General features: G+C 67.6%; 1 protein-coding gene across 1 annotated transcript in view; it reads left to right on the forward strand.

The window, feature by feature from the left end:
• Positions 1-14,284, forward strand: part of LOC142824307 (retinol dehydrogenase 13-like) — a 27,754-nt gene continuing 13,470 nt past the window's right edge. The window contains exons 1-2 of the mRNA XM_075916081.2: positions 1-249; positions 9,698-9,937. Of these exons, the coding sequence (XP_075772196.2) occupies positions 108-249; positions 9,698-9,937 (382 nt within the window). The 5' untranslated portion in view covers positions 1-107. The remainder of the gene's footprint in view (positions 250-9,697; positions 9,938-14,284) is intronic.

Here is a 14,284-nt window from a genome sequence, read left to right on the forward strand (position 1 = left end):
CTCGCGGGGCGGGGCCGGGGCCGCGGCCGCGGGGAGGCGGCGCTGGGTGCAGCAGGGGAGCGGCGCTCCCGGCTCCAGACGGCCGGAGACCCGAGCGCGGCGCTGCCATGGAGCTGCTCTGCTGGGGCTGCGCCCTGGCCCTGGCCCTGGCCCTGCTGCTCCGCGCCCGGAGAAGCGGCTCCTGGCACCCCCGCCTGTGCCCCGCCGACCTGAGCGGCAAGACGGCGCTTGTCACCGGAGCCAACTGCGGTGAGCGCCCGGCGTCGGGCGGGGCTGGCGCTGCTCGGTGCTCGGCGCTGTACCGGCTCTGCGCACGGCCTGCCGGGGCGCGCGGGAAGGGCTGGCGGGGGGCGCAGCGGAGTCTCCCGACGCGGCGAGCGGGGCACCCGGCGGACTCGGGCTGGGCTCCGAGCGGCTGCGGGCGGGCTTGGGGAGCGGGCAGGGGGCGGTGCCGTCGGGCGGGTGCAGCGGGGTCGGGGCTGCTCCTGCCTCCGGCCCCGGGTCTCTGCACGGCGGGGACAGAGCAAGCCGCGAGGGGTGCGCGGCGGGTCCCTGCGCTGCGGGGCCGGCCGGCTCACGAGGGCTCTCGCCCCGCAGCTGCCTCTTCCGGCCGGCCGGGAGCCCCGGGAGCCCGAGGCCACTTTCACCTTCCCCCAGGGACCCAGTGAGCGACCCCCCCCCCCCCGCGCCCCGCAAAGGCTTGTCCTGTGGTTAATGACTGACTTGCTAAGGCCATTGCCCGGCCGCCCGGCTCTGACCTCCACGGGCAGGGCCCCCCCCGGCTCTGACCTCCACGGGCAGGGCCCCCCCCCCCCGGGCTCTGACCTCCACGGGCAGGGCCCCCCCCCCCGGGCTCTGACCTCCACGGGCAGGGCCCCCCCCCCCGAGCTCTGAAGTCCACGGGCAGGGCAGGACCCCCCCCCCCCCCGCAGGATCTGAACTCCACGGGCAGGGCCCCCCCCCGCAGGATCTGAACTCCACGGGCAGGGCCCCCCCCCGCGGGCTCTGAACTCCACGGGCAGGGCCCCCCCCCCGGGCTCTGAACTCCACGGGCAGGGCAGGACCCCCCCCCCCCCGCAGGATCTGAACTCCACGGGCAGGGCAGGGCCCCCCCCCCGCAGGATCTGAACTCCACGGGCAGGGCAGGGCCCCCCCCCCGCAGGATCTGAACTCCACGGGCAGGGCAGGGCCCCCCCCCAGGCCGCCTCTCCACCTACGCCCCAAGCCTCGTGTTGGTCTCCACCTCTCTCCCTTTGTCTCTCCCCCGGGAATCCCCCGTTATCGCCTCAGGCTGGGCCCCGGTGCCTGGGTTAGTGCACACGTGGGGGAGTCAGTGGGGCTCACACAGTGCAGCGCAGGGGCCCCGGGTTACAGAGCAGACCCCCCCGCTACGCCACAGCGACGAAGGGGCCGATTTGCGCGGCTACAGGAAGAGACCTGAGACAGAAGGGCTTATGTCATGGGGTGTTCCCTCCACAGCGGAAGAGAAGGGGTTAACAGGGCCCTGGAGGCAGTCCAGGAAGCAGCCAATAGAAGAGGGGCTATGAGAGGTGCGGGGCCAATCAGGGCCCAGTTGGTCCAGATAAAAGGGAGCTGCAGGGCCAAACAGGGTCAGTTGCTGCTGGGAGTCCAGGGAGGAAGGAGTGACCCCGACCTGCCCCTGAGAGTGCCGTGCCCCCAAGTGTGCCCCGGCCCCACCTCATCTGCCGCTGAGCATGCCCCGGGCCTGCCCTGCCTGCCCCATAGCGCCACCGTGCCCCTCCCTCCCAGAAGTCCTGGCATACAAGCACCTGTGCCGGCTTGGGGGCCCCAAGCTTTGAGAGCTGGATCAAGCCAAGGCCGGGGGTGCAGGAAGGCCCCTGGCAGGGCGAGGACGTGTCCGTCCCTGCGCTCGTGTGCCAGCCCCGCCCACTGGCCGGGGCGTCCCCGTCCCCCCCCAGGGCCCCTCGACTCGGAATTCCACGGAGCTTCAGGGGAGCCGAGTGAGTCCGAAGAGGAAAAGCCGCCAGTGGGCTGGTAGCGCTTTAGATGGACCGAGCGTGTCGATGGGATCCTGAGCTCTCGTGGGCACACGTGGCCCCTCGGCTCCGGGGCGGGCCCCCCCTCCAGTGCGGCAGTGAGATGGCCCCTTCCCAGAGAGTCCACTCCAGCGCGGCGACCCTCGGGGGGGGCCCACTCTCGCCGGGGGGTCTGCCCCCCACCTCCAGGACGGCACCTCTCAGGGCCTCCAGCCGCCTGCTTCTGCCGTGAGCCCCCTTGGGGGTCCCCTCCCTCGGCCCCCGGGGCCTCCCCTCCCAGAGGGAGCAGGGCCCCCGTTCTCTAGAGCAGAGCGACTCAGCCAGCACCCAACAGGAGGGTCTATGGGGCTTTGAACAGCAACGGACCCTCAGCCTGGGCCCCAGCCCCCGTCAGTCTCCCCCACAGCCGGCTGAGTCCTGCCTGCCCTGCCCTCAGTCCCCCAAAAAACCACCCCCCGTCTCCCAGCAGAGCCTCAGTACCCCAGCCACAGCCCCTCCCCCGCCCATTCTCTCTCCCCAGGTAAGAGGGTCGCCTGGGCCCCTCTTCTCCCCCCTCCCCGTCCAATGTTCCCCCCTCGCTGGGCTCAGCTGGGCCGGTCGCCGGGTTCCCTCTGCAGCCCCTTGTCTGTCTGGCCAGAACCGGCCGTGTCCTCTGAGCAGGGCCGGGGCACCAGGGCACCAGACCCCCCGGCTCCAACTCTGGGCTGTTCTCTGACACCACAAACTGCCCCCCCGGTCACATTGAACCAGTAACCGCTGGGCACTGAGCCCCCCCCCCCCGTGTGCAACCCCCCTTTGAACCCCAAAACTCCCCATTCCTCACACAGCCCACTTGTTCAGATGCCCGGAGTTTTGAGTTCAGGACGTCCAGACCCGAAATCAATAGGAGAGAGGTGGGGGGATCCTTCCTGACACAGGAGCTAAGTATCAGAGGGGTCGCCGTGTTAGTCTGAATCTGCAAAAGCGCCGAGGAGTCCTGTGACTAACTGAAGTGTAGGAGCATCTGACCAAGTGGGTCTTTGCCCTCGAAAGCTTCTGCTCCTGCACTTCAGTTAGTCTCTAAGGTGCCGCGGGACTCCTCGCCGCTTACACAGGAGCTGTTTGCACCGTCGCTGTACTGTTAGGTAGCCAGTGTCCCAGCCATCCCTCCTCGCGACTGAGTCCGGTAGCGTGAGAACTGAATGTGCGGATGAGCTCTAATCCCAGTGCGTCTCTGTGCATCTGGCTGGTAGAACTGGTCTGTGACAAGATCTTTTAAACAGCGATTGGGAAGATTAAAGCGTCCCGGGCAGGTTTCTGTGCTCCCTTTACGTGTCTGATTTGTGAGAACCTGAGAGCATCAGACCAGCCGGGCTGGGTCAGGCCAACGGTCCATCCAGCCCGGGGTCCTGTCGCCCACAGCGGCCAACGCCAGGTGCCCCAGAGGGAGGGAACAGAACCGGGAACCAGCCAGTGACCCCTCCCCCGTCACCCATTGTTTTAAACCTATTAATTTCATTTGGTGACCCCTAGTTCTTTTATTATGGGAACAAGTCAATCACTTTTCCCTATTCGCTTTCTCCACCCGTCGTGAGTTATAGCCTCTGTCCTAGCCCCCTTTAGTTTCTTTTCTAAGCTGAGAAGTCCCCGTCTTTTTAATCTCTCTGCATATGGGCCCCTTCCAAACCCCTCATCAGTTTTGTTGCCCTTTCCTGAACCTTTTCCAAGGCCAAAATATCTTTTTTGAGAGGAGGCGACCACATCTGTGCGCAGGATTCCAGATGTGGGCGTGCCATGGATTTATGGAGGCAGGAAGAGAGTCTCCGTCTTATTCTGTCCCTGTTTTAATGCCTCCTAACACTTTTTGCCTGCTGCTGCCACTGAGAGGGTTTGCAGAGAACTCTCCACAGTGACCCCAAGATCTCGCTCCTGAGTAGTTGTAGCTGAATTAGCCCCCATCGGATTGTCTGTACAGTTGGGTTCCACTCTCCAACGTTCATCACTTGACATTTACCAACATCCAGTTTCATTTGCCATTTTGTTGCCAAATCACCCACTTTGGTGAGATCTTCTTGAGGCTCTTCACAGGCTGCTTGGGTCTGAATGATCCTGAGCCGTTTGGGATCATTGCAGATTTTGCCACCTCCCTGTTTACTCCTTTCTGCAGATCGTTTATAAAACATTTGACTCGGATGGGTCCCAGGACAGCCCTAGTTACCCCTCTCCACTGGAAAACTGGCCATTTATTCCTCCGACCCTTTGTTTCCTGTCTAACCAGTTACCAAGCCACGAAAGGACCTTCCTTCCCTCCAATACAGGCAGTCCCCGGGTTACGTACAAGATAGGGACTGTAGGTTTGTTCTTAAGTTGAATCTGTATGTAAGTCGGAACTGGCATCAGCCGCTGCTGAAACTGATCAGTTTCAACAGCCACTGAATCTGGACACCAGTTCCACTTACATACAGATTCAAGATAAGAACACCAGGCGTCCCCAAGTCAGCTGCTGCTGAAACTGATCAGCAGCTGATTCCAGGAAGCCCAGGGCAGAGCAACTCTGCCTCGGGCTTCCTGTAGTCAGCGCTGGTCAGTTTCAGCAGCGGCTGACTTTGGGACGCCTGGGGCAGAGCAGCTCGGGTGCTGCTGGCTTGGTCCAGTAGCAAGGCTGCTCCTCGGAGCTACTGGACCAACCCAGCAGCACCCCAGCTGCTCTGCCCCAGGCATCCTGATTCAGCCACTGCTGAAACTGATCAGCAGCTGAATCAGGACGCCTGGGGCAGAGCAGCTGGGGTGCTGCCGGGTTGGTCCAGTAGCGCCAAGAAGCGGTGCTGTGGGACCAACCGGCAGTGCCCCACCTGCTCTACCACAGGCCCCCGGCTTTGCTCCACGTCTCCCTGGTCTGCTGGGGGGGCACTAGCTGCGTCCGCCCCCAGCAGACCAGGGAGACGTGGAGCAAAGCTGCGGAGGACCCGGGCCGAACCGTGGCGCTTCCAGATCAGCGCCGCGGTCCGGCCCGGGTCCTCCGTGGCTTTGCTCAGTGTCTCCCTGGTCTGCAGACCAGGGAGACGCTGAGCAAAGCCACAGAGGACCTGGGCGGACCCGCAGCTTCCAGATCAGCTGAAAGCGCTGCAGGTCCTGCCCGGGTCCTCTGCTGCTCTGCTCAGCGTCTCCCTGGTCTGCAGACCAGGGAGACGCTGAACAGAGTGGCGGAGCACCCGGCAGGACCCGCACTGCTTCCAGCTGATCTGGAAGCGGCCGTGGGTCCGGCCTCCGGTGCTCCGCTGCTTTGCTCCCGTCTCCCTGGTCTGCTGGCTCCGCCAGCAGACCAGGGAGACGGGGAGCAGATTTCTTGCCCCGGAGAAGGCGGGCGGCGGGACCAGGCGTCCCGCTGCTCTAGTTCTCCGGGGCGAGAAATCCCCGTTCGTAACTACGGATCCGACATAAGTCGGATCCGCGTAACTCGGGGACTGCCTGTACCTTACTTAAGAGCCTTTTGGGAGGGGCCTTGTCAAAGGCTTTCTGGAAATCTAAGTGCACTGGATCCCCCTTGTCCACATGTTTGTTGACACCCCCAAGAGGCCTAGCAGATTGGTGAGGCAGGATTTTCCTTTACAGAAACCATGTTGACTTTTCCCTCGCAATTTATGTTCATCCATGTGTCTGACAACTCTGTTTACTGAAGTTTCAACTCAGTGGTCCCCAACCATTTGGGGTTGCCAGGCGCATGGGGGCGTGGCCGTTCGCCCACCGGGCGCCCGGGGGGCAGGGCCCCCCCGAGCAGGGCCCCCCCCATAGCCGCATTCCCGGGGCCGGTGCTGGCGCTCTCCCCCCCACTCACCCATGCGCCGCGGGGGATCAATCCGCGGCGCCCCCGGGGCGGGCGCTCACCATGCGCCACGTGCCCGGGGCCGGCTCTGGCACCGCGCATCCGCCACGTGCCTGGGGCCAGGCCAGCCCTGAGCACTTGGCGGGCGCAGACAAATGCCCCCGCGGGCACCGTGTTGGGGACCACGGTTGCAACTAATTTGCCCAGAATTGACATCAGACTTACCGGTCTGTAATTGCCGGGATCGCCTCTAGAGCCCTTTGTAAATATCGGCGTCACGTTGGCGTCCGCCAGTCGTTAGGTACGGAAGCCGATTTAAAGGACAGGTTACAAACCACAGTTAACAGTCCTGCAATTTCCCATCTGAGTTCTCAGAACTCCTGGGTGATGCCATGTGGCCCCGGGGACTCGTCACTGTTCAGTTCATCAGTTTGTTCCAAAACCTCCTCTAATGGCACCTCAATCTGGGACAATTCCTCAGATTTGTCACCTACAAAGACTGGCTCCCGTGTGGGGATCTCCCCAATGTCCTCAGCCGTGAAGACGGATACAAAGAATTCACTGAGCTTCTCCGCCATGGCCCGATGGTCTTTGAGTGCCCTTTGGCATCTCCATCGGCCAGGGCTCCCACTGCTTGTTCAGCAGCTTCCTGCTTCTGATGGGCTGAACGTTTTGCTGATACTTTCTGAGGTTTTGGCTCGCTGCTCTTCAGACGCCTTTTTGGCTTTTCTTATATTTTTACACTTCACTTGGCAGAGTTTCTGCTCCTTTCTCTTTTCCTCACTAGCATCTGACTTCCGCTTTTTAAACGATGCCTTTTTATCTCTTACTGCTTCCTCTACTTAGTTCTTTTTACTCCCCCCTGCCTTCTGGGGACCCGTCTGGCCGTCCTCTCCCCCCACCCTCAGGGCCCCGTCTGGCCGTCCTCTCCCCCCACCCTGCAGGGCCCCGTCTGGCCGTCCTCTCCCCCCACCCTCCAGGGCCCCGTCTGGCCGTCCTCTCTCCCCACCCTCCAGGGCCCCGTCTGGCCGTCCTCTCCCCCCACCTTCCAGGGCCCCGTCTGGCCGTCCTCTCCCCCCACCCTCCAGGGCCCCGTCTGGCCGTCCTCTCCCCCCACCCTCCAGGGCCCCGTCTGGCCGTCCTCTCCCCCCACCCTGCAGGGCCCCGTCTGGCCGTCCTCCCCCCCCCCCGCCAGGGCCCCGTCTGGCCGTCCTCTCCCCCCCCCCCCGCCAGGGCCCCGTCTGGCCGTCTCTCCCCCCACCCTCCAGGGCCCCGTCTGGCCGTCCTCTCCCCCACCCTCCAGGGCCCCGTCTGGCCGTCCTCTCCCCCCACCCTCCAGGGCCCCGTCTGGCCGTCCTCTCCCCCCACCCTCCAGGGCCCCATCTGGCCGTCCTCTCCCCCCCCCCCGCCAGGGCCCCGTCTGGCCGTCCTCTCCCCCCCCCGCCAGGGCCCCGTCTGGCCGTCTTCTCCCCCCACCCTCCAGGGCCCCGTCTGGCCGTCCTCTCCCCCCACCCTCCAGGGCCCCGTCTGGCCGTCCTCTCCCCCCACCCTCCAGGGCCCCGTCTGGCCGTCCTCTCCCCCCACCCTCCAGGGCCCCGTCTGGCCGTCCTCTCCCCCCACCCTCCAGGGCCCCGTCTGGCCGTCCTCTCCCCCCACCCTCCAGGGCCCCGTCTGGCCGTCCTCTCCCCCCACCCTCCAGGGCCCCGTCTGGCCGTCCTCTCCCCCCACCCTCCAGGGCCCCGTCTCGCTGTCCTCTCCCCCCACCCTCCAGGGCCCCGTCTGGCCGTCCTCCCCCCCCGCGCCAGGGCCCCGTCTGGCCGTCCTCTCCCCCCACCCTCCAGGGCCCCGTCTGGCCGTCCTCTCCCCCCACCCTCCAGGGCCCCGTCTGGCCGTCCTCTCCCCCCACCCTCCAGGGCCCCGTCTGGCCGTCCTCTCCCCCCACCTTCCAGGGCCCCGTCTGGCCGTCCTCTCCCCCCACCCTCCAGGGCCCCGTCTTGCCGTCCTCCCCCCCCCACCCTCCGGGGCCCCGTCTGGCCGTCCTCCCCCCCCCCGCCAGGGCCCCGTCTGGCCATCCTCTCCCCCCACCCTCCAGGGCCCCGTCTGGCCGTCCTCCTCCCCTCCCCCGCCAGGGCCCCGTCTGGCCGTCCTCTCCCCCCACCCTCCAGGGCCCCGTCTGGCCGTCCTCTCCCCCCACCCTCCAGGGCCCCGTCTGGCCGTCCTCTCCCCCCACCCTCCAGGGCCCCGTCTGGCCGTCCTCTCCCCCCACCCTCCAGGGCCCCGTCTGGCCGTCTTCTCCCCCCACCCTCCAGGGCCCCGTCTGGCCGTCTTCTCCCCCCACCCTCCAGGGCCCCGTCTGGCCGTCTTCTCCCCCCACCCTCCAGGGCCCCGTCTGGCCGTCCTCCCCCTCTCCCCCGCCAGGGCCCCGTCTGGCCGTCCTCTCCCCCCACCCTCCAGGGCCCCGTCTGGCCGTCCTCCCCCTCTCCCCCGCCAGGGCCCCGTCTGGCCGTCCTCTCCCCCCACCCTCCAGGGCCCCGTCTGGCCGTCCTCCCCCTCTCCCCCGCCAGGGCCCCGTCTTGCCGTCCTCCCCCCCCCCACCCTCCGGGGCCCCGTCTGGCCGTCCTCTCCCCCCACCCTCCGGGGCCCCGTCTGGCCGTCCTCTCCCCCCACCCTCCAGGGCCCCGTCTGGCCGTCCTCTCCCCCCCCCCCGCCAGGGCCCCGTCTGGCCGTCCTCCCCCCCCCCGCCAGGGCCCCGTCTGGCCGTCCTCTCCCCCCACCCTCCGGGGCCCCGTCTGGCCGTCCTCTCCCCCCACCCTCCGGGGCCCCGTCTGGCCGTCCTCTCCCCCCACCCTCCAGGGCCCCGTCTGGCCGTCCTCTCCCCCCACCCTCCAGGGCCCCGTCTGGCCGTCCTCTCCCCCCACCCCTCCGGGGCCCCGTCTGGCCGTCCTCTCCCCCCACCCTCCGGGGCCCCGTCTGGCCGTCCTCTCCCCCCACCCTCCGGGGCCCCGTCTGGCCGTCCTCCCCCCCCCCCCTCCGGGGCCCCGTCTGGCCGTCCTCTCCCCCCACCCTCCGGGGCCCCGTCTGGCCGTCCTCTCCCCCCACCCTCCGGGGCCCCGTCTGGCTGTCCTCCCCCCCCCCCGCCAGGGCCCCGTCTGGCCGTCCTCTCCCCCCACCCTCCAGGGCCCCGTCTGGCCGTCCTCCCCCCCCCCCCGCCAGGGCCCCATCTGGCCGTCCTCTCCCCCCACCCTCCAGGGCCCCGTCTGGCCGTCCTCTCCCCCCACCCTCCAGGGCCCCGTCTGGCCGTCCTCTCCCCCACCCTCCAGGGCCCCGTCTGGCCGTCCTCCCCCCCCCCGCCAGGGCTGACTTTACCATGGGGCAAACTGAGGCAGCCGCCTCAGGTGCCAGACTGTGTGTGTGTGGGGGGGGGGCACCGCTAGGACCCAGAGTGGAGAAAATTGTGTCTGTGCTGGTGCAGATGGATTCTCTCTGCTCTAGAGTAGAACAGGAAGGAGGCCTTGAGACCTTTCAAAGTTTTGGCCCAAAGTTTTGGCGTCATTTGAGCTCCCCGCCTCAGGTGCCCCAATGTTGTGGGCCAGACCGGCCCTGCCCCTTGTGTTCCGGGGTCCCTAGGGTCTGCGGAGCTCCAGCTACTCCGGCCCCTCGAGTCAAACCCTTCCTGCAGACCCAGGGCTGCTGCAGGAAAACAGCTACCCCCCCCCCCCGTCCGTCCGTCCGTCCGTCCGGCGAGGCCCTGGTCCTTTCCCTGGGGATGGGGCAAGAAATGGGCAGCCGAGGGGCTGACCTGGGGAGGGAGAAGGGGCAGTCGGCGTGTTGCATGTACCCAGCCTGCAGCCGGCATGACACTGGCCTGTGTGCGCAGGAATCGGGAAATGCGTCGCCCTGGACTTGGCGCGCCGCAACGCCCGCACCATCCTGGCCTGTCGCAGCAGGGAGCGGGGCCAGGCGGCTGTGGAGGAAATCCGCCAGGCCACCGGCAACCCGCACGTCAGGCTGTGCATTGTGGACACCAGCAGTATGGCCTCCGTCCGGCGCTTTGCTCAGCAGATCCAGCAGGAGGAGAAGCGGCTAGACATCCTGGTGAACAACGCTGGAGCCACAGGTGGGTGGGGACAGGCCTCAGCTGAGTGTGCCACGTCCCGCCTGCAGAGCCATCTTCCCTGTGCCACGTGCCAGCCACGTCCCGCCTGCAGAGCCATCTTCCCTGTGCCACGTGCCAGCCACGTCCCGCCTGCAGAGCCATCTTCCCTGTGCCACGTGCCACCACGTCTGCCCCGCCCCGCCTGCAGAGCCATCTTCCCTGTGCCACGTGCCAGCCACGTCCCGCCTGCAGAGCCATCTTCCCTGTGCCACGTGCCAGCCACGTCTGCCCCGCCCCGCCTGCAGAGCCATCTTTCCTGTGCCTTGTGCCAGCCACATCTGCCCCGCCCCGCCTGCAGAGCCATCTTCCCTGTGCCACGTGCCAGCCACGTCTGCCCTGCCCCGCCTGCAGAGCCATCTTCCCTGTGCCTTGTGCCAGCCACATCTGCCCCGCCCCGCCTGCAGAGCCATCTTCCCTGTGCCACGTGCCAGCCACGTCTGCCCTGCCCCGCCTGCAGAGCCATCTTCCCTGTGCCACGTGCCAGCCACGTCTGCTCCACCCCACCCCACCTGTAGAGCCATCTTCCCTGTGCCTTGTGCCAGCCATGTCTGCCCCACCCCACCTGTAGAGCCATCTTCCCTGTGCCACGTGCCAACCACGTCTGCCCCACCCCGCCCCGCCTGCAGAGCCATCTTCCCTGTGCCTTGTGCCAGCCACGTCTGCCCCACCCCACCTGTAGAGCCATCTTCCCTGTGCCACGTGCCAGCCACGTCTGCCCCGCCTCACCCTGCCTGCAGAGCCATCTTCCCTAGTTGGAGCCTGTGACGGCGCGTTGGGGTTCCCCGTCTCCTGCACCCCCGTAATGGCATGGACAGACTCCCCCAGCCAGTAGAACAGAGGGAGTTTATTGCTTCTCCGGGATACAGCACAGCACAGATGGAATCTGGTTCAGGAACTGGGGCTAAGAGGCCTCGGTGCCCCCCTTTGAGAAGGGGGTGGCTGGGCCCTACAATCCCAGCCCCCCTCCCCAGCTCCTTCTCTCCTGATCCCCAGACAGAAACTACCTAACTCTCTTCCAGCCCTGCCCCCAGCCAGGGGCGGCATCCCACCTTCTTTTGCTTCTCTCCTTGGGGGGTAGCTGGTCAGACAGGTTTGGAGCCCCCTTTGCATAATGACTCACCCCCTGCCCTGGTGGGTCGTGCTACAGACAGCAGAGGTCGCCCGTAGCCCCAGCAAGGTCCCAACACTACGTCACAGAGCCCTTGGCGTCACTCAGAGTATGAATGAAGGCCAGGAGGCCTGGGCGGGACAGGTATTAGCCACACCAGGGAGCACGTTCCCGATTGGCAAGGATGCTGCAGGAGGTCCCCAGCAATGGCCTGAAGGCATCCCTAGGAGTGGGACAGGCCCACGGACAAAGGGGGCAGCAGGCTAATGGGTGGGCGTTTTCCCCAGGCATGAGGTGCAGGGCAGGGGTGCAGTCCGGCCCTGCTGTATCCTTGTCTCTAGGAGGGATGGGGCCAGGGCTGCGGTGTCCTGACTGAGCCGGCCCCACTGGTGCAGGCATGCATGCGTCAGGGCCCTGTGGCTCCAAGGGGGGCTAGCGCCGTGCTCCAGTGGCCACGCGCCCGGCTGGGCGCCTTGGCTGCTGAGCTCAGCCCGTGTCGTCCTGTGCCGGGGCGGGGAGGCCGGCGCGCCATGACCCGCCGTACTAACCCTGCTGGGCAGGGACCCGGCCGATGGTCTTGACAGCCCCGATTTTCCACAGAGCCACTAGCTGCTCTCTCTCCAGCCTGGCCCAGCATCACCGCCAACAGGTGGGTGCTGGAAATGAGCAAGACGGGTTCCTGCCTCCCGCCGCCAGTCATCCCCGCTTCCCGGGACCCCCGAGCCGGCACTCAGACGAGAGACGCCCGGGGGACGGCCCCTCATTCGGCCCATTCTTCTCCCTCTGCCGCGTGACTCGGTTTTTAGAGCCAAGGGAAATCGGAACAGTCCAGAGAGACGGAACCGGCTCCTCGCGTATTGCCAGCTTTAAACAGTTCAGTTATGGAAGGCTGACAAGCAATCACCAGACAATTTAAAATATGTAAGGGTTAAAATCGAAAGCAATAATAAAGCACAAAGCAAGTCCTAGAAAATGATTCTAATACAGTAATTAACCCTAGTTCACTCGCCCGTCGCCCGTCCGCCACCGCCAGGGCCTTTGTTTCCCGTGCGTCAGAACGCCAGGCACTGGGCTCGCCGGCGGGAGGGGTCCGTTCCTGCTTGTTACGCCGAAAGCAGGGCCTGTGGGGCAGTGCTTCTCGCCTCCCACGGATTGTTCTCACTAGATCCCCCCAGCCCTGATCACCAGAGACACTGCCCAGCGCCCACGGACCAGGCAGTACCCCCCCCCCCGGCCCTACTCACCAGAGACCCCGCCCAGCGCCCACGGACCAGGCAGTACCCCCCCCCCCGGCCCTACTCACCAGAGACCCCGCCCAGCGCCCACGGACCAGGCAGTACCCCCCCCCCGGCCCTACTCGCCAGAGACCCCGCCCAGCGCCCACGGACCAGGCAGTACCCCCCCCCCCGGCCCTACTCGCCAGAGACCCCGCCCAGCGCCCACGGACCAGGCAGTACCCCCCCCCCGGCCCTACTCACCAGAGACCCCGCCCAGCGCCCACGGACCAGGCAGTACCCCCCCCCCCCCGGCCCTACTCACCAGAGACCCCGCCCAGCGCCCACGGACCAGGCAGTACCCCCCCCCCCCGGCCCTACTCACCAGAGACCCCGTCCAGCGCCCACGGACCAAGCGGTACCCCCCCCGCCCCTACTCGCCAGAGACCCCGCCCAGCGCCCACGGACCAGGCAGTACCCCCCCCCGGCCCTACTCACCAGAGACCCCGCCCAGCGCCCACGGACCAGGCAGTACCCCCCCCCGCCCCTACTCGCCAGAGACCCCGCCCAGCGCCCACGGACCAAGCGGTACCCTCCCCCCGGCCCTACTCACCAGAGACCCCGCCCAGCGCCCACGGACCAGGCAGTATCCCCCCCGGCCCTACTCACCAGAGACCCCGCCCAGCGCCCACGGACCAGGCAGTATCCCCCCCGGCCCTACTCACCAGAGACCCCGCCCAGTGCCCACGGACCAGGCAGTACCCCCCCCGGCCCTACTCACCAGAGACCCCGCCCAGCGCCCACGGACCAGGCAGTACCCCCCCCGGCCCTACTCACCAGAGACCCCGCCCAGCGCCCACGGACCAGGCAGTACCCCCCTCGGCCCTACTCGCCAGAGACCCCGCCCAGCGCCCACGGACCAGGCAGTACCCCCCCCGGCCCTACTCGCCAGAGACCCCGCCCAGCGCCCACGGACCAGGCAGTACCCCCCCCGGCCCTACTCGCCAGAGACCCCGCCCAGCGCCCATGGACCAGGCAGTACCCCCCCCCCGGCCCTACTCACCAGAGACCCCGCCCAGCGCCCACGGACCAGGCAGTACCCCCCCCCCGGCCCTACTCGCCAGAGACCCCGCCCAGCGCCCACGGACCAGGCAGTACCCCCCTCGGCCCTACTCGCCAGAGACCCCGCCCAGCGCCCACGGACCAGGCAGTACCCCCCCCCCGGCCCTACTCACCAGAGACCCCGCCCAGCGCCCACGGACCAAGCGGTACCCTCCCCCCCCGGCCCTACTCACCAGAGACCCCGCCCAGCGCCCACGGACCAGGCAGTATCCCCCCCGGCCCTACTCACCAGAGACCCCGCCCAGCGCCCACGGACCAGGCAGTATCCCCCCCGGCCCTACTCACCAGAGACCCCGCCCAGTGCCCACGGACCAGGCAGTACCCCCCCCGGCCCTACTCACCAGAGACCCCGCCCAGCGCCCACGGACCAGGCAGTACCCCCCCCGGCCCTACTCACCAGAGACCCCGCCCAGCGCCCACGGACCAGGCAGTACCCCCCTCGGCCCTACTCGCCAGAGACCCCGCCCAGCGCCCACGGACCAGGCAGTACCCCCCCCGGCCCTACTCGCCAGAGACCCCGCCCAGCGCCCACGGACCAGGCAGTACCCCCCCCGGCCCTACTCGCCAGAGACCCCGCCCAGCGCCCATGGACCAGGCAGTACCCCCCCACGGCCCTACTCGCCAGAGACCCCGCCCAGCGCCCACGGACCAGGTTGCTTGGGGCTAGTGGGCCCCGGGGAACAGCATGCGGCATCCCAACCTCTCGTGCTCAGCGCCCGCGCCCCCATGCTCCCAGAGGTCCTCACCTAAACGCTCGGCCACTCTCGGCCGCCATCTTGCCGACGCAGGGCAGCCCAGTGCTGTCAGCGCTGCCGGGACGTGGGTCATGGAACAGTCCACAAAACATGGTGGCAACCTAGCTCC

The sequence above is a fragment of the Pelodiscus sinensis genome, chromosome 4, assembly GCF_052426305.1.
Source record: "Pelodiscus sinensis isolate ZL-2025 chromosome 4, ASM5242630v1, whole genome shotgun sequence".
Lineage (NCBI taxonomy): Eukaryota > Metazoa > Chordata > Testudines > Trionychidae > Pelodiscus > Pelodiscus sinensis.